The 18678-nt window shown below is 47.1% G+C and overlaps 1 protein-coding gene across 7 annotated transcripts in view; it reads left to right on the plus strand.

The window, feature by feature from the left end:
- RPGR (retinitis pigmentosa GTPase regulator) overlaps positions 1-18678 on the plus strand; it is a 420762-nt gene that overhangs the window by 123911 nt on the left and 278173 nt on the right. For all 7 annotated transcript variants that reach the window (XM_086934147.1, XM_086934148.1, XM_086934149.1 and 4 more), the window contains exon 7: positions 14422-14580. In XM_086934147.1, the coding sequence (XP_086790273.1) occupies positions 14422-14580 (159 nt within the window). The remainder of the gene's footprint in view (positions 1-14421; positions 14581-18678) is intronic.

The raw sequence follows: 18678 nt of genomic DNA on the forward strand, positions 1-18678 counted from the left end.
ACATAAGAGACTGTTACCACTAAAGCTATTAGTATTATCACTCCTACTATTAGTGTACCTATTATACATTTCGCTCTGCGGTTCTGGGTACCGGCCTCCATTTCGTCTGATAGTGTGGTTCTCTCTCAACTCAGCACAAAGTTCCTTTCTTTTTCGCTCCTTTACTGTCTCTTTTTCTCCTTTTGTCCTGAGAACCACGCAACTGGAAGCTGACAACCCTTTCCGCCAAAGTTCTTTTTAGTTCAAATACAGACAACCCTAGCCCTTCTCCATCATCTCAGGGAGTGTCCCTAAGAATCTCTGCTTCCTAGGCGCTAGGTAATCTTCTTTTCTTCACGCTTATTTACAAAGTCTTTTAAGCATCCACTATCAGGCGCTCGCCTGCAGCTTCAACAGCAAAATTCAATATTTCCAGACGAAGATTGTGCTCTTCTGCGGCTGATATCTTTGTACCAAAATCGGGGAATTGCAATTCTGTGAGAAACATGTCCTTTATCTTGCTGAGGCGGGGAGGTCGGGGAAGCATAAATGTCAGTGACCCTTCTTGTTCAACTCCGGGTACTAACAGTCGTATCTCCACTGTTACGATGGGCTCAGAACTGGACACCACCACCGCTCGGATCCTCCCTGTCACTGGCTTCGAAGCCATCTGTCGCCAGGTATGTCCACTCAGGGGTGGAGTATCTTCTGTTAGGCACACGCACTCTTCTTGACCTCCTCAACTCCGGTGCTTCAGCGCCCTGAGCACCTTCTTCGGGGTCTGAGTCTTCTGATATCGGAGGAAGGGTTCTCTCCGGAGTTGACCTTAGGCTAGAGCTCCCTCTTTGCGGCCAATCAGCTTCTCCACGTACCCTTCTACTCCGTTTTCTTCGTGTTCTTTCACGCTCTCTGTCAGACCTGTCAGCGTCTGACTCGTACTCCCAGCTACTTTCACCTTCCGTAGCGTCGTCTGTCTCGCTGTTGTACTGACCGTCCTCAGCTTGGTCAGATTCGTTCCCTGCTTCCGCTGGCACCTCTACAGCTTGGCTAGCCCCCTCTGTGGCTTCTCGGTCCTCAGCTGGACGTCTATCCGAGAGAGGAGCTGTTTCTTCCAGAGGTGCTGGAACTCTCCGCGTGTGCGACGCGTGGATCCAGTTGGGCAGGCTTCCCACCTTCACTGCCGTATTTGTGGTCAGGATGATCTGGAAAGGCCCACGCCAACGAACATCCAGGCAGCTGTTTCTCACGTGCTTTTTCACCAGGACCCAATCCCCAGGAAGCAAGTCGTGACAAGGGTCCTGGCACGATGGTACCTCGGCAGCCTGCACCTGAAGGGACACAGAATGAATGGCGTCAGACAGCCCCTTACAATAGTCCAGGATCATATCATCTGTGATGCTAATCAGTGCAGCAGTTGGAACAGATGGTAACCTCATTGCTCTTCCCATTAACACCTCATGTGGTGACAGCCCCGTTCTTCTGTCTGGGGTACTGCGGAGGCTCATAAGAACCAATGGCAACGCATCAGGCCAACTCAAGGATGTTGATGAACACACCTTTGCAATTCTGGCCTTGATGGTGCCATTTATTTGCTCCACAATTCCTGAAGCTTCTGGTCGATAACTGCAATGTAGTTTTTGGTCTATATTTAAAGCGGCACAAATCATTTTCACAAGCGAGCTGTTGAAATGCGTTCCCCTATCTGATTCCAAAGAGGCCGGCACCCCGAAGCGCGGTATAAGCTCCCTAAGCAGTAACTTAGCCACTGTGAGGGTGTCGCACCTGCGTGTAGGATATGCCTCAACCCATCTGGAGAAAACGCAGACAACCACCAGGATATAACGGAGGCGGCTGCACCTTGGCATTTCGATAAAATCTATCTGCATTCTATTGAATGGACCTCCTGACCTCCCTATGTGGCTCAGTGCAACTGGTGTCTTTTTCCCTACATTCAACTGCTGGCACGTCACACAACGCTGGCACACTGCTTCGGCTGCTACTCTGAACTTGGGGTTGTACCAGGTCTGTCTAAACACTCTCAGCATAGCATCTCTTCCTAAGTGGACAGGACCATGTATGTGTCGGGCCATTGGGCTCACCATCTCATTGGGCAACACTGCTCTGCCATCTGCTGAGACCCAGAAATGGGCCTCACCCACCACACATCCTGCCTTTTGCCATGTTTCTTTTTCACAGTCAGGAGCATTCTCTTGCATCTCCTTCAGTTCGTCCCAAGTATCAACAGTTTCCAATATCATAGCTAATTCAGTCCTTACATTTATTCCACCCACTTCCACCTCTGTGAAAGAGTATCCTGTCTCCGCGCAATACCGTGCGACTTCGTCGGCATATCTATTGCCTTGTGACACGAAGTCCATATTTCTGGTATGCGCGGTACACTTCACAACTGCAATACCTGCTGGACATTGCAATGCCTCCAACAGCAGGCGCACAAACTCTCCATTGCGAATGGGAGAGCCTGAAGAGGTCATGAACCCTCTTTGAGACCATAACTGCCCGTAATCATGAACTACCCCGTAACCATATTGACTATCAGTGTATATGGTGACTCGAATTTGATTGCTTGCCAGGCAGGCACGTGTCAGGGCAATAATCTCGGCTACCTGAGCGGAGTGTACTCCTTCCAGGCATCCAGCTTCCACTACTCCAGTAATTGTGCAAACAGCGTAAGCTGCTCTCAACTGCCCAACTTCGTCTCTTACACATGAGCCATCGACAAAGAAAATTTCATCTGGGTCGGTCAGTGGCTCATCTACGATGTCGGGTCTTGGTTTGGTGCATAGTTCAGTCACATCGAGGCAGTCATGGTCTGTACATTCATCATCATCTTCAATATCGTTTGGAAGTGGCATCAAGGTAGCAGGATTTAAAACAGAGCATCTCCTGAGGGTCACGTTCTCTGCAGCAAGAATGACTTGCTCATAGCGCGTGAGCCTGCTGTTTGTCAGATGCTGTGTTTTGGTCCTGGTCATCAACAGTTCAACAGAGTGGGGCACATGTACCTCTAACGGGTGCCCCATAACAATATTCTCACACCTCTCAATGCTGACACCTGTTGCGGCAACGGATTTGAGACATCCGGGCAACGCTGCGGCTACTGGGTCTAAAGTAGCCGAGAAATAAGCGACTGGTCTACGGGCATTCCCATGGATTTGGACTAACACAGACAGCGCGCATCCCTCTCTCTCACAGCAGTAGAGCAAGAATGGTTTATCGTAATCCGGCATTCCCAGAGCTGGAGCACGACACAAGTCCTCTCTCAGCTGCAGGAACGCCATCAAACAGTCCTTGTCCCATGGTACCGGATCACTCACTTCCTTGTGCGTCAGTTTTTGCAAGGGCTTTGCTTTCAGTGAAAAGTTTGCAATCCACTGTCGGCAATATCCCACCATTCCTAGGAACATTCTGACTTCTCTCTGAGTTTTAGGCGCATTCATTTTCATGATGGCCTCTATCCTGTCTGGTGACACCTTTCTCTTACCTTTCTCAATTCTGTGTCCCAAGTACTGTACCTCTGTCAGGCAGTACTGCAATTTCCCCGGGGACACCTTATGCCCATTTTCAGCTAGGTGATTTAACAAAGCAATAGAGTCCTGTCTGCAAGCTTCTTCTGTTTCTGACGCCACAAGGAGGTCGTCTATGTACTGGACTAGAACTGACCTCTGGGGCAGCACTAGACTTTCAAGATTTTTCTTTAAGAGCTGGTTGAAGATCGATGGGCTTTCTGTATACCCCTGAGGAATACGACACCATGTTAGGACGCGACCTTCCAGCTTAAATGCGAAAAGAAAATGGCTTTCTTCGTCCAAAGGGATCGAAAAGAAAGCCTGGCAAAGATCAATCACAGTGAACCATTCTGCTTGGAACGGTATCTGAAACAATATCACTGATGGATTCGGTACCACTGGACAACACGAAACGACTATGTTATTAATCTTTCTGAGGTCCTGCACTATCCGGAATTTCCCATTTGGTTTTTGCAAACCCATAATCGGGGAGTTGCATGGACTACCCACGATTTCCTTCAGTATTCCCTGCTTAATCATGGACTCAATCACGGGTTTTATGCCTGCAATCGTTTCTGGAGTCAATTTATACTGAGGGGTTCTTGGGAACTCAGCATGTGGTTTCACTACAATTTTCACTGGGTCCACTCCTTTCACCAACCCAATCTCTTCCCCAGTGAAATCCCACACTTCTGGAGCAACTGTCTCTCTCAAGTCCCAGGGGAGCTCGTCCACTGTCAGAGTGGGATACAACTCCACACATATTCTGGAATTGGCGACTTTAAAGTCTGCATCATCATCATTTGTCAGTACCTCCACTCCTTGCGGGGTACAGTATATAGTGCAGTTCAATTTGCACAAAAGGTCTCTTCCTAGCAGACATACAGGACTAGAATCGCAAACCACAAACTGGTGCTCCTCACTGTACCTCCCTATTTTCACCTGCACGGGCTCAGTCAAAGGACTGATCATTCTCTTATTAGCGACCCCCACCACTTGTATGGTCTCCCCAGACATGGGCAGGCCTGGAACTGCGGCTGATCTGATCGTGGATCGAGTGGCTCCGGTGTCCACTAGAAATGTCGTGGGGAACCCTGCCACTTCGGCCTCAACATAGGGTCCCCTCTGATCTACCTCCAGAGCTGCCCCGAGGATGCAGTCATCTCTTTCCACTTTCTGTCCAGTTAGTGGGTCCACATAATAGCATTCCTCTCCTCCTACAAACAGGGGCATCTGTCTATATGTCTTACCCATAGTCCCTACTCTGGGTGCTTGCGGGAACTGGGCTCGGGGAGGAGGCCCCCCTCTGAGCACCTTTCCCTGGTATTGCGTTATCCCTCTTGTAGGCGCGCTCTGGGTCTCTTCCTCTTCTACCTCTTGGTCTCCGATCTCAACATTATAGGGACACTCGCGTTTCCAATGCCCCACCTCGTTACATTGGTGGCATCTAGTCGTTTTCTTTAAGGCAGCTATATCTATCCTGGGTCTAAAGGTGGAGTTCTCCTCATTGGCCTTGTTCTGGCTGTACTGTTTCTTTCCTCCAGTACCTGTTCCTTGTTGTTGTTGCTGTTGTCCCCCCTTCCCTGCTGCCTGCATTTGTACCACCATCAGTTTCTCCTTTAGTTTCTTAGCCTTGGAGTCTATCTCATCACAGCAGTACCTGGCATACCTCAGTATTTCGTCTAGGGGTTTATTTTGCCAACAAATCAGGTGTTGCTGGATCATTAAACTGATATCCGGTCTCAGGCCTAGGACAAATTTGGACACAAACTGCCCTATGTCCCTCGGATCCATTACATCCAGACCGCTATACTGTTTAAACGCCTTCAGCAATCTCTCATAGTATTCGTGTACTGTCTCTTTGGGTTCCTGTCTTGTTCGGTCAATTTTTACCCAATCTATGTCTTGCATTGGCACTTTCTCTTTCAGCCACGTCATTACTCTTTCGAATTTTGCCATCACACTTTCGGACGGCCCATTAGTCCTAGCATCTCTGTCTGGCTCTATGATGGGCCACTCAGCGCTAACCTTGCATGCGGTCCACAAATCTCCTGGCACTACTATGTCAAACAGCGTGTTCAAATCTATCCATAGGACCTTTGAGATTTTTACGAATCTCTCAACTTGCTTATACCACTCCACAGGGTTTTCCCGCAGTTTGGGGAATGAGGTGGTAAAAGCAGCTAAATCCCCCCTACTCCAAGGGACGTGGACATAGGTCCCATTGGCGACTTCCCTCAAAGGGTACGTTTCTACTCCCTGCTGTCCTCCTGGTGTCATCCCAAGTGTACTTCTCCTAACGGTCCCCCTCTTGGACCACCTCTCTTCCCACTTATCTAGGGCCCTCCATGTCCTTATTCCAGTGATCAGTTCCCTTATGTGTGTTTTCAATCCAATGGTCCTCCTCTCATCTAGATCTCGGTCTGTGTAATGTAGCCTGTGGTTGCCCTGCAACGCTTTGGTTCTTGACAAGTCTACCATATATTTGCCTGCTAGTTCGACTAATTTCTCATGGGTTGCCCTCGCCTTTCGGGTTACGTCCTTTGCCATGAACAGAATTTCATCCTGCTCATACATGTCCATTCTTTCTAAGGGCAGGGTACCGTCTACCATGTCATCCAGATCTGACTTTAAGCTGGAGACATCGAGTCTTTTGGCTTTTATTTCTGCTCGCAATAATTCCTTCGAGGGAGGTTGACAGGTATCTCTCCCATCCCAACTCCGGGCCCTACGTTTGGGTTCTGGAGAGTTGGGGAGTGCTCTCTCTTGTTCCCATCTCTCCAGATCCCATGCTCGGCCATCCGATCTTGGAAGGTGATGGAACACGGGCCTGTTACCCCCCTTCTCACCTTGCCCATTCTCTCCTCTCTTCTCACAGTAAGTCTCTCTGCTTCTCTCCCTTCGGTCCCCATTCTCCCTCGGCCTCGTATCACTCAGTATCTGATACGATCCTTCCTGGTTTCCCGTATTCCCTGGGCTGCGCTCATGTCCGTCTTCACAAGGACTATGGTGTGGTCCCACGCAACCCCCGCTCTGTTCTCTCCTGCCGGGCACGCAGTGGATACACTTAAAGCTGTCCCTGTACTCCCGAGCCCTCCAGTCTTCTTCATTATGTATCGGGCGAGACACCCCCCCGTTCTCTGGGCCCCCATTTTCCAGGTCGGATCTATCTTCACTCCGGGCCCAATGGGTGAATCTCCTACTGTCCTTCTCCCTCCCGTCCCACTCCGGACTGCTCTCTTCAGCCCCGCAGTGAGTCCGGGCCCTGCTGTCCTGACTTTCCCTTTCAGCTTCTGCCGCTATGATGTTCTTTTGAGCCTCGACTGCCTCATCCCATTTCTTCATGTACTCGTTGAACTCTTGAAAAGATTTCCGTCCTGGTCCCCTCATATCCTCTGGCCATCTAATATCCCCCAGCTCTCCTGTTGTATGTACCGGGGTGCTCCAATCTCTTGGCATCGGCAACTGACTTGGGGAGTTGATCGTATCTTTCCTTCTTACCATCTCTGCTCTTTCTCTGTCCCTTCTTACCCGTTCTTCCCCTCTAGCCCTGTCTGGGTCATATACCGACACTATAGGACCTATGGTAACAGGTACCTGTAGTGCATCAGGTAATGCGTAGGATGTGGCACACGCCGTTTCTGGCGCTCTTTGCACCACAAACCTCCCGACCACCTGTTGCACTTGGCTAGGCTGGGACAGTTCTTTCTTTGCAGCGGGACTCCAATCGGAACTGGGAAGCGGCCCATGCTCTCCTGCATTGCCCCCCCCTTTCTCGCCGTTCTCGGCATCTCCCCCTGCTCTGTTATACGGAGGTGGCCTGTCTGTCAATAATCTGTTTATCAGGCTGTCCTCTGTCTCGCTCTCGTCATCCTCTTCTAGGGGGCTTTTGTTCCCGGGCATCTCTAACACTGGATATAATTTATTAACTTCCATGTTATGCACCCTCCATCTTTTAGCATCCTCATCCCACTTGGCATCCTGTAGTGCCCTTACCGAACGTTTCACTCTTTCTTGCCGTCTGTTCATGTTCTTTTCATGCGCTGCCCTAATCCATGCATTAAGGGCTTCAAACTGAGTCGGTCTAGGCAAGGGTCTAGTTGCGGTCATAATTGCTTTTAATCTGTGCAACACCTCTAATCTGAACGTCCCGTACTTCGGGAACGTGAGTTCCTCATTTCCATCTGTCATCCTACTCCACTCTGAGATCCACAGAATCGTGTGCAGCCCAACATTTGTCCCCATGAAACGCGCTGGCGTACCCTCCGGCGGGGCTTCTTCCCCTTCATACGAACCCCTGCGCTCTCTTTTAAACAGCGCTCTTAACCACTTAAAACACTTCATAATTACGCGCAAAATTTCCAGCTTGAATACTTTGTTTTACTTCCTGATGACAATCCACCAATCCTAGCGCGGCTTTGCTAGCTGGCCTATCGCAGTGCGGTCTTTCACCGGCCGGCCAATCCCAGCGCGGCGCTTCCTGACGTCACTAGTCTCCGCTTCGCAGCAGCACCCCTCCTTTCTCAGCTCTCCTCGCGGTCATGCATGCGTCCCATTCATACACCGAAAAATGACTACTTCCGACCAAGCGGTCACTTCCCTCGACTGTACGTCCACAGTCTATTTGTAATTGTCAACACAGCTGACGAGATGTCTATCGTCTCTCTGATAGGTTCTTTACACACACAGTAACTTCCGACCAGCGTCCGTTACTCACGCACTCACTCTTACGTTCCCCCTATCTGGTCCTTCGGGTGATCATTGGTACCTCATGACCCCCTTCACACTAGTTAACAATTACTCTGAGTGTCCGATACACCCGAACCACTTGAGCTCTCCTTGAGCTTAAGATTTCCACCGGTTGCGCGCGCTCACAACCTGTTCCACAGTCTCTCTACAGTCATTCAACTCCGCCAGACATTACAACATAGATACAATACAAAACACCGCAATCTTAACACGCATGACCTTGTATACTCACTCTCGACCGATACTGCTGCTTTTCTGTCTCACGTCATCCGGTCCTTCTTCCGCGGGCGGTTCTTCCGATCATCGATCTCTAGGGGCCTGGGGGTAATCTAACCTGGCCTAGATCACCTTCCTCAAGAAGGCAACCATCCTCTATAGCTACCAACTGGAAGGGGCGAGATTTTGATCAATACCTTATCACTATCGATCTAAAACCCCGGTCTGGTCGACTGAACCTTTATTGCCTGTCTTTGAGGAAAGAAAGTGCATCTCTTACCAAGTTAGTTCTCCCAATAAAGGACTCTGCTCAAAGGATCACAAACAACTTCTAGCTTTCAAAGGTTTATTATAAAGTCAAGATAAGTTGCAGATACAAGCATCTCAAAATGAGATTAACCAGATACACAGGCCCAACTACGTACATGTGTTCTCTGAAAGCCCTCAGACGAACAACGGAAATTACCAATACCAATTCTAAAAACAATAGTGCTATTAGCATAGACACATATTGAAATCTGTCGGTCATTACAGGCGGAGGGAAAATACAGGTTAGGCTGTCCCTACCCTGCTCTAGATGGTATCCCTACTTAACCAGGTCCCAACCTATCAAAAGGTGTCAGCAGTGAATGACCCCCAAAGGAAGTCACCCACTCTCCGTCTCTTGGTGAAAACCTAAAGTCCTCCAATCATGGCCCCTCTCTGCCTACCCATCCGCTCTCTAGAGGGTCCTCAGGCTTCTGCTCTAACTCCACCCAGGGGTGCTGTCCCTAATACAAAAACACAACAACCTTTAGGACGCCCCTCGCGAGACGCCCCTCACGTGGTGTAGCTTCTGGCTTTTTCCATGATGAGGCCTTGTGGTTAGAGTCGACCTTGTTTCTCAGACGCTTCTCCGGCCCGCTGATACCCCTTAAACATTCCGGAACCCTCCTCCATGTCTGGTCCATTTCAAGAACAGGCTTCTATTCATTATTAATAATTGAATATCCCCTTTTCTCTTCCAGACAGACATTTGGAGCCAAATCCCAATTCTCATGGTTTTCCAACCGCGTTGCAACATTCCCCGGCCCAGACTAATATGTGTAAATCAACGTTTAAGGCTTTCCAGCTCTACAACAGTTTTATAATATTCAACTTCTTCTTTAATTGTTAGCATGTTAATACTCTTATTCTACTGATTAAGTAAACACATCTATAAATCAAACCTACTCATTATTACTAAACATTAGTGCAATCCACATTGTGCATTTTACTCTCCTTTCCCCTCCCTCTTAGCTCTGGCCCTGAGGCCTACCACGTTCAACGTTTCCGTATGCCATTTTACATTTTAGCAGCTACACAACATGGATTCAGAAATAATCACGTTTAATAAACCTTATTACTACACACATTTCTGTATTAGTTCCACTTCTATTTAAACTTCTATATTAACTACACATCAGAATATAACTGTGGCTACTATCAGCACTCATGGCATTTCTCTTCATGATTTGTGCTTACTACGTGTAAGTGTGATGCATTTCTACAATTTGGTCAGTTTGCGCTCTCTCACTTAAAATCAAGAAAACAATTCGCCACTAAGAATTTTGATCTGATTCAAGAAAAAGGAAATTTAATTTCCATGAGTAACACAGTCATTAAATGCAATTGTAAATCAAAGCATTAATGGTTGGCAATGTAATAGCTCGAAAACATTTGTAGTGCATATGATATTTACAGTGCTCTCAATGTGCAAAGGAAAAAAGGGGAAATGGGGTGATGGTAGTGAATTGGTGAGTGAGGGACATGGTAACGGTATAGTGACATGGACTTAATTACTGTTATGTACAAGAAGACCTTTCCAGCTTATTACAGGCAGCTGTTCCCATATACATAACTCATAGATACATATTAATTAGGTTATTTTCATTCTATGAGCTTGTTGGTATGCAGTAGATGGTCTACTTTTCGACCCCTGGGAGAAGGAGGGTGATCAGTTCCTTACGTTGGGGTATGGGGTTCTTGCATGGCAGCAGAGTGGTCAGTGTTAAGGTCCTATCCCCAACCTTCTTGAACGCTACACCCTCTTCATTATCAGCCTCAATGCACCTTCCCTCTTTTTTTAAATGTCTACAGGAAATCTCTAACTCCCCACTACTATCCCAGTTGTAACTGTCTTCATGCCTTCCATGTCACAGATGTAAGCCGTACCTGTGATCATCCTACGTGTATCCAGCAAAAAGTTTCAATGACCAACCTTCATGCAAACTCCAGTTTTTCAGTAATGGCTCTGTGAATGCTCAGTCCTTAGTTGCATCTAATATCTACAGCTGACGCTCATGGGATTTCTCCACTTCTTTACTGTAACCATCCAATCAAGTGTCAATGACTGTGTTCCCTTGTCACCTGTTATCAATCTTTTTCTTACTAGCTTTAAATAAATATATTTATTGCATTAAAATAATTAGCATGACCTGCATATAAGAATAGTTCTTAGATGATTGTCAACCTAATAGTGTATACTTGGCCCAGTGGTGATGCTAAGTTATACTTGTTGCAAGAATAAGACCCAAATTTGCTGAGTATGTCAAGATGAAGATTGAAAGAGAAAGTGACTATGATCACACAGCGAAGTTGGGTGCTGTAGCACATTGTGGACATTGGGGCATCATTTTCATGTTTCTTTTAGTTTTTTATCAGATATTTCAAATGATTATGTACAGCAGAATGGCTGGCTCTGAAGAAGCAACACAAAAAGATGATGGACGGAATGCTGAAAATTATCAAACATTCACCCCCAGACACAGATCTGGGTTAAATCCATTGTTTTTTATTTACCATGCCACCACGGTTTGGGCCCTGCCATATGCAAATCAGTCTTGCTAGAGCAAAATGGATGGTGGAACCTTCTTTGCCAATGCACGTAACCAAAATAACCACAATAGTAATTTCCCCTTTATAGTTTAGAAAGGGATCTGTGTGCACACCGATAGTCACCCACCATCACTGTGATCGTTCCATACAGAACTTTAACATAATTAAATTTGTAAGCACAGGTGCACCACATGTAGAAATTGTACAAACTGAGTCACAAGTTTGTCACAAATGATACTGAGAGTAATGTCCAATTTTTTTCAAAAAAGTTTTCTCTTTATTGTTCCATTTGTAAGAAAGAACAGCCGACGCGTTTCTTCCCGAATGGGACTTCTTCAGGGCGTGATGAGCTAAAACCTCATGGGTAATTCGGCAGGTCGTATTAGGGTGGACAACCGTAACGATGATTGCTGTGTTATATGCAGTCTGGATACATGTTTAGAAAAATCACTTTATCTTAGAAGGAGACGAGGTTCCTGATCAGGATACGAAGGATGGCAGCCTGCGATTTAGACCTTTATGTGTCAAGGCAACCCAGAAACTCGTGTGGTATCCAGGCGAGCACCATCTATTAAGTGTACCCTAAAGGCCTGGTTTCCAATTCTAAGCCTAAGATCGGTATTCCAATATTTCAAATAACAGCCTTCCTATATTCCTGGACAATTCTGGTCCCCAATTTAATGGCTCTGGTCGGCAATCCCCAGTATAGAACCAAAGCTTCATATGTCCGTGGACGACTCGCGAAGGGATAGTTGTGGCGGCTCAAACGGTCTCCTTCAATGTACGTCTTGACTCCTCCAGTACGTATAGCACCTGGTAGGACATATGCAAATCAGTCTTGCCCCTGCTCCCCATGGGAACAGTCCCGCCCGAACTGCCAGGCAAGGTTCTCCCTGAACTGGAAAACACGGACCCTGGGACCGATTTTGGGGTATCACCCATCATTTACCATGTTAGCTTAAATCCAGTGGGATAGCAAGCACAGGACCTACATATGGGCATGTCCTTCCTACTTAGGGCAGCTATAACAACACAAGAGGATAGACGGAATGCTGAATATTGTTAAACATTTACTCCCAATCTCAGATCTGGGTTAAATTATTAGTTTTCTTTGCTCACCATGCCACCCCAGTTTGGGCCCAGTCATATGCAAATCAGACTTGACCCTGCTCCCCATGGGAACAGTCCAGCCTGAACTGCCAGGCCTGGCTGGAAAGCAAGCATCCTGGGCGGTTTCCGGGATATCATACCTCATCAGCCAGGCTAGCTTGAATCCAGTGGCATATCGAGCACCGGACCCACGTCTTGGCATACTCTTTCCACTTAGGGCGACTATAGCAACACAAAAAGATGATGGTCGGAATGCTAAATATTGTCAAACATTCACCTCCAATCACAGATTGGGGTTAAATCCATTGTTTTTTTGCTCACCATGCCACCCCAGTTGGGACCCAGAAATCTAGGGAATAGTCAGTGGTGGCTCCTCCGCTAAGGCGGAGGAGTGTCGCGGAAAATACAAATAAAATGATAATAACAAGAAGTTATTATCATATTATTTCCCTTCGCGAGTCTAGGTGGGGCTGGCTCGCCACAGAGGGAGCAGAAGTGGTTTACACTCCCTCCCTACATGTGCATGACGCTTTGACGGGCCCTCTAGGCCCGGCCAAACAGTCATGCGTAGTTGGCATGCTCTCCATTAGGCTGTGTTGCATGTGTTGCACAGCCCTGTGGAGAACATGCCCAGCCTTCTCAGGCATTGCCTGAGTGGCCAAACAGGCTGTTGAGACCAATCACAACGCTGCTTCTGCATGGGCGTGATTGGCTGGCAGAGTCGGAAGCCTGGGTGCTTCCGGCAGAATCTGCAGGCAGCAGCCAGGAAGTAAACAGAGGTGTGCAAAGCAGGTACGTTTGTTTTTATTTTTTTTCATCCCCCCACCTGCCTCCCTACCCCCGTTCAGAGGCAGCCGCCACTGGGAACCATTCAACCCGAACTGCCAGGCCAGATCATCGCTCGACTGGAAAACAAGCATCCTGGGACCTGTTTTGGGGTATCACCCCTCATCTGCCAGGCTAGCTTGAATCCAGTGGCATAGCAAGCACCAGAACCCTGTCTGGGCATACCCTTTACACTTAGAGCGACTATAGCAACACAATAAGATGATGGACGAAGTGCCAAACAGTGTTAAACATTCACCCCCAATCTGAAATCTGGGTAAAATCCATTGTTTTTTTGCTCACCGTGTCACCCCAGTTTGGACCCAGCCATATGCAAATCAGCCTTGACCCTGCTCCCCATGGGAACAGTCCAGCACAAACTGCCAGGCCAGGTCCCTTCTAGACTGGAGAACAAGCATCCTGGGTGGTTTCGGGGTATCACCACTCACAGCCAGGCTGTCTTGAATCTAGTAGCATAGCAAGTAAAGGAGCCACGTCTGGGCATATCTTTCCCACTTGGGGCAACTATAGCAACACGTAAAGATGATGGAGGAAGAACAGTGATTTTCAAAAGGTGTGTGGCCTAATCAACAATTTTTAGTGTACCTAATCATAACTTTGATGCAAAAAAATGGCCATGGCACAAAAAAACCTGCATGTATAAGTACAAAATCCTGATTAAAAAGCAGGGGTAGTAGAATACTGTTGTGCAACTCCTGTGACACGTACGGTTGTTTCTTCACTGAATGGGGAATGATAGCTTTAATATGGTGGCTAACTGGAACGGATTTCTCCACGGGGATGGACATTTTCCTGGTATGTGCAAAGGTCATTTGTGTCACATTTATGCATGCAGAATTTTTATCTTGGAGGAAAAGCTACACTTGCAATTTTCTATGCACTGTAATACTACAGGAAATCTTTGAATAGTATAGATGCTTGATTATACACTTCGGATGACTTGTAAATGCCTGAATATTTTCAAAATCTGCTCCAGATTTAGGAATGACTCGAAGAGCAGGACCTTTCCAGCAGGCCATTTCACATAGCGACTCACTGTTATTCTTCTACATAAGTAAAACATTTGAGCTATATTCAAGTTAATGTTTAGAGAAATGTTTAACAATGAAGATTCATTTCTTGTGTTTATATTTTACAGAGGATGGGGAACTCTACACATTTGGGGAGCCTGAAAATGGGAAGCTGGGCCTGTCCTCAAAGCAACTTACAAACAATAAGGTGCCACAGGTAGTCCCTGGAATTTCAGGAAAGGTCATTATGGTTGCCTGTGGTGGTGGGCACACAGTGGCATTGACAGGTATGCAAATGTTTTTAGTGCCATTTTGTTGCTGGACTTCATTCTAGCACACTTGGAGTGTGTAATTTCTTTGCACAATTGGCCCCAGTACTATATAACGACGTGGTTGGAAATATGTACTATAACTCTTCATCTCCTTTTAGAGCACTATGTATCCAGTCTATCCATTAATTCAGCCCCCTGAACAGTAGGCTATCAATAGATTTTCATGGATTATTGGTTTTTCTTGTATGTGACCCTTTCTAAAGGCCAATTATTGTTATTAGTGTTATAAATATGCATATCCCTTTTACCATCTCTCTGGCTGGCTTCTATCGTTCCACTGCTCACTTTCAGGGAACTACTTTGGCCTAACAGATGATCCCTTGGATAATTATGATATTAATTACCCCAGGGAAACCCGACATAGAACATTACCTAGTAAGGGCCTTACCCCCTGACGACACCTCACTATATCACAAGGTAATTGAAAGGGTAACGATGTACTACAAGGCAGATAGGGGTATTACGCAGTAGAAGAACGATTTCCTTCTACAGATGCTCTCTAAAACTGAGTGTAGGGTGCAGTTCCTTCCTTTGTTGAAGGGCATGTGAACATTTGCACCTGAGAATTTTAAAGAACCTGTCAGAGTGAGAGTTGTTAACTCTAAGGGTAGAGAAGAAATTCAAACCTTCTCCTAATAACCCAGTCTATATCAAGGGAGAGATCACACCTTATTTTTATAGTCAATAACACAGCCCGCAAGCACGCCTCTGTGCAAGGCAGTGGTGATGCTCCTACTTCAGGCAAGGAGAGTAAAAAGAATGATGCAGCTGGTAAAAGGGTGGCTGTTGGAGCAGTAACTCCTTGGAGAAGAGCTAACTCTATGGTGATCCTTTCACTCTGTGACAGGGCACAATGGGATGAGATGCAAGGGCTGCTTAAGATTCTTCCAGAGGAGTGTAGCAAGAGCGGGAATTAGTTAGTAGAGGATCACAAGGTGATATCTAAAGCCAACATCTGTTGTGCTACAGACTCTGCACCTAGGGGCATCAACTCAAGTGTGTTGTTTAGAAGGCAGGCCAGGCTCTGTATCGCGGGCTAGAGCCTTAGGTTCAACTGGATCTCCTAAAACTTTCATTTCATGGGAAGTACCTTTTCGGGCCGTAGGTTGATGAGATGCTTGAAAAGACTAAAAAAGATATGGAGACAGCTAAATCAATGAGAGCCCTTTAAGTAACTGCATTCAGTGGCCCCTTTTGAAAACACCAGCCCCAACGGGACCAAAGACAAACCACCTGCCCCAAGCATACTCTTATCATAGGCATCAGCAGTCCATTCACCAGCAAGCTGGAAGGGGTTGCAGTCGGGGCTCCTACCGAGGTAACCATAGTGGCAGGGGTAGAAGTAGCTCCAGCAAAAGGATTGATCCCCATTAAGCACTGACTTGCCATCCCCCGATAACATATGTCAATTGAAAGTTATGTGATTTCGTCCTTCTCTGAGAGGAGATAATGTCCGACAAGTGAGTCTTAGCCATCATCCATCATGTCTACTACGAAGAACTGCACGCACCTTCTCCCACTATCCCACCTCATTCACACACTCTCCCTACACAACATCTGTTGCTTTTGAAGTGGAGGTGTGTGGTATGCTCTACTAAGTATTATGTGGCAAGTTGTTATGTGACATGGAATGGAATGTTATGTAATGCTCCAGATAAGAACGTTATGCTTTGATTCAAGGAAGTTGGAACTGAGAAGCATTGTAGCTCTGACCACTGATTGATGGGGTCTGATGTACTGGGCATTTCGATCTTTATTAGAGAGACAATGAATATTTAACTGGTGTGGCGATGTATCCTTTTCACAAGGTGCTCACTGCTCACCCTCCTGCAGAAGGCGCCATAGAGAAAGTGCCTCCGCAAAACAAGGAAGTGCAATTCCTCCCTCTACTTTTAAATTCCCAAAACGGGTGGATCCGTCAGAGCTATCCTGCACCTGAGGCCTCTCAAGCGTAACACCTTACCAGATCCACTCTAGAGGATATTATCCCCCTCCTCCAACTGTGAGATTACATGACAGTACTGGATCTCAAGGATGCCTATATGCACATACACCCTTCCTGCTCATTGACTGATTTTTCTTTTTGTGATTAGTGGTTAGCAATACCAATTCAGAGAGTGTGTGAATGAGGTGGGATAGTGGGAGAAGGTGTGTGCAGTTCATTGCAGAAGGTGGCATTTCTTGTGGTTATTACCTCTTGTGAGAAGTTGGCCTGGCATATGCTGTCCACTAGTTATAGTGGGCACCTTGCACTGGTCAAAACAACCCCTTAGAGGTGATCGGTTAAAGACAACCTTTACTGAAAGCTATCCTAGTAGTAGCTATGGAGAGCAGCCTTCAGGCTAAGTCTTAAAGAAATGTAAAGCAGCTTGTTTTACCAGTCTATAATCTCTTGAATGAACAAATGAAAGGAGAACCATACCATATATATATATATATATATTTCAAAAGACCCTCACCAGTGCACCCTGTCACACTTAACTGGCACTGAAGAGGCAATCCAAGCCGAAATGCGTCTGCCAGAGGGATAGCGATGGCGACTTTCCATTATCAGTAAAATGCCCTGAAGGTGAAAATAAAGCTTACCTGGTGTTCCGTCGAGCATGTGTCAGCCCATTTTGAACGGAAGCGGGATTGGAGGAATATGCATATGTATATATTCTTAACACACCCTACTAGTCTCTTTATGAGGTTAGATGTAAAAGCACATACGTTACACTTAATATCACACAGTAAATTAGCACAATATACGTTGAGCCCTAGGGGCGTATCAAACCATATATTAGGAAAGTGGTATAAGAACCACGACTTGACTAGACGCAAGGTGTATAGCCTGTAGAATCTCTGGGATCACAAGGAACCACCCAAGGTAGATACACAGGGGACCCACGGGGGACGCTTGCAGTGTGAGAACACAGCCGCAAATCACCGTTAGCTTCTATGGGGAAAATTTAAAGATTAAGGACCCTTAGGAGAGGACTTTGAGCAAGCCCCTTTAGACTTAAGGGGTTCTAGGGCCAACACCCATGGGAGCACCGGAGTACTCGATTTACCTCATCCAGGGAAGTCTGGTGCATAGGTGTCTTTTGGTGTCAGGAGTCGTCGTTGTTTTCAATGGCGATCTGCTGCAAAGTGCTGCTGCCGTCGAAGAGGAAAGTGTCCGGTGTGATCCAAACCTGGATCGAAGATGAGAAGAACCTGAAAGCAGAGAGGACAGAGTCTAGGTCACTTGCCAGTGACGAGGGGCACAATAGTCGAATGCCCACCAATGTCTGGTGATTTCAGGTTGAAGAGGTGAAGCTTGACTCTGCAGCCATGAGGACCAGGAGGCGTTGACGATGACCAGGAGCTAGATTCAAACTGTCTCACGAAGGATGTCGAGTGCTGCGGTGCCGATGACCAGATTGGACCCAACAAGCCTTGGCACCAGCAACCCATGCAGAAAGTGAAGAAATGCTTTGGTGTGGACCAGCAAGGTTCGAGGGACTCATCACGTGGTGGGGAGTCGGGGCACGTCTGGAGCAACCAGGGAAGCTCAAGGAAAATCAGAGTTGCCTTCACAGGGACACACCAGTCAACGGACCAGGGATCGCAAAGGTACCTCGAGCGGAAATGAAAGAAGCGGGCTCACAGGAACACTTGTGGAGTGTAGGCCCACAATCTTCAGTGCAAAAGGTGCTCGGGGTCTGGGCTACAAGCAACCCAGTGCACAGCCTCGAGAGTGGTCTGGAAGCTGATGCACTTGCAAATGTGCGCTGTGTCCAGGGGGTCCCGGGCTACGGGCCTCAGCTTTGCTGGGGACTCGGCTCTGCCTCGCGAAAGTCTGGAAATCCACCTCTGGTGTTGCAAAGTCTTCGGCATCCGGCAGGAGCTTCGGAGATGCAGACCGGTCAGATGCGTCTTTGATGCCTGCCAAGCAGGGGAGTAACTCCTTTACTCCAAGGGAGATTCTTTAGTCATCTAGTCGTCTAGATCGTTGAAGTTCCAGGATATCTGTAGCAGAGTTTCGTCCATGTGTAATCTAAAGTCCTGTAGTCAGGGGTTCCTTTCTTA

Source organism: Lissotriton vulgaris, chromosome 8, assembly GCF_964263255.1.
Source record: "Lissotriton vulgaris chromosome 8, aLisVul1.2, whole genome shotgun sequence".
Lineage (NCBI taxonomy): Eukaryota > Metazoa > Chordata > Amphibia > Caudata > Salamandridae > Lissotriton > Lissotriton vulgaris.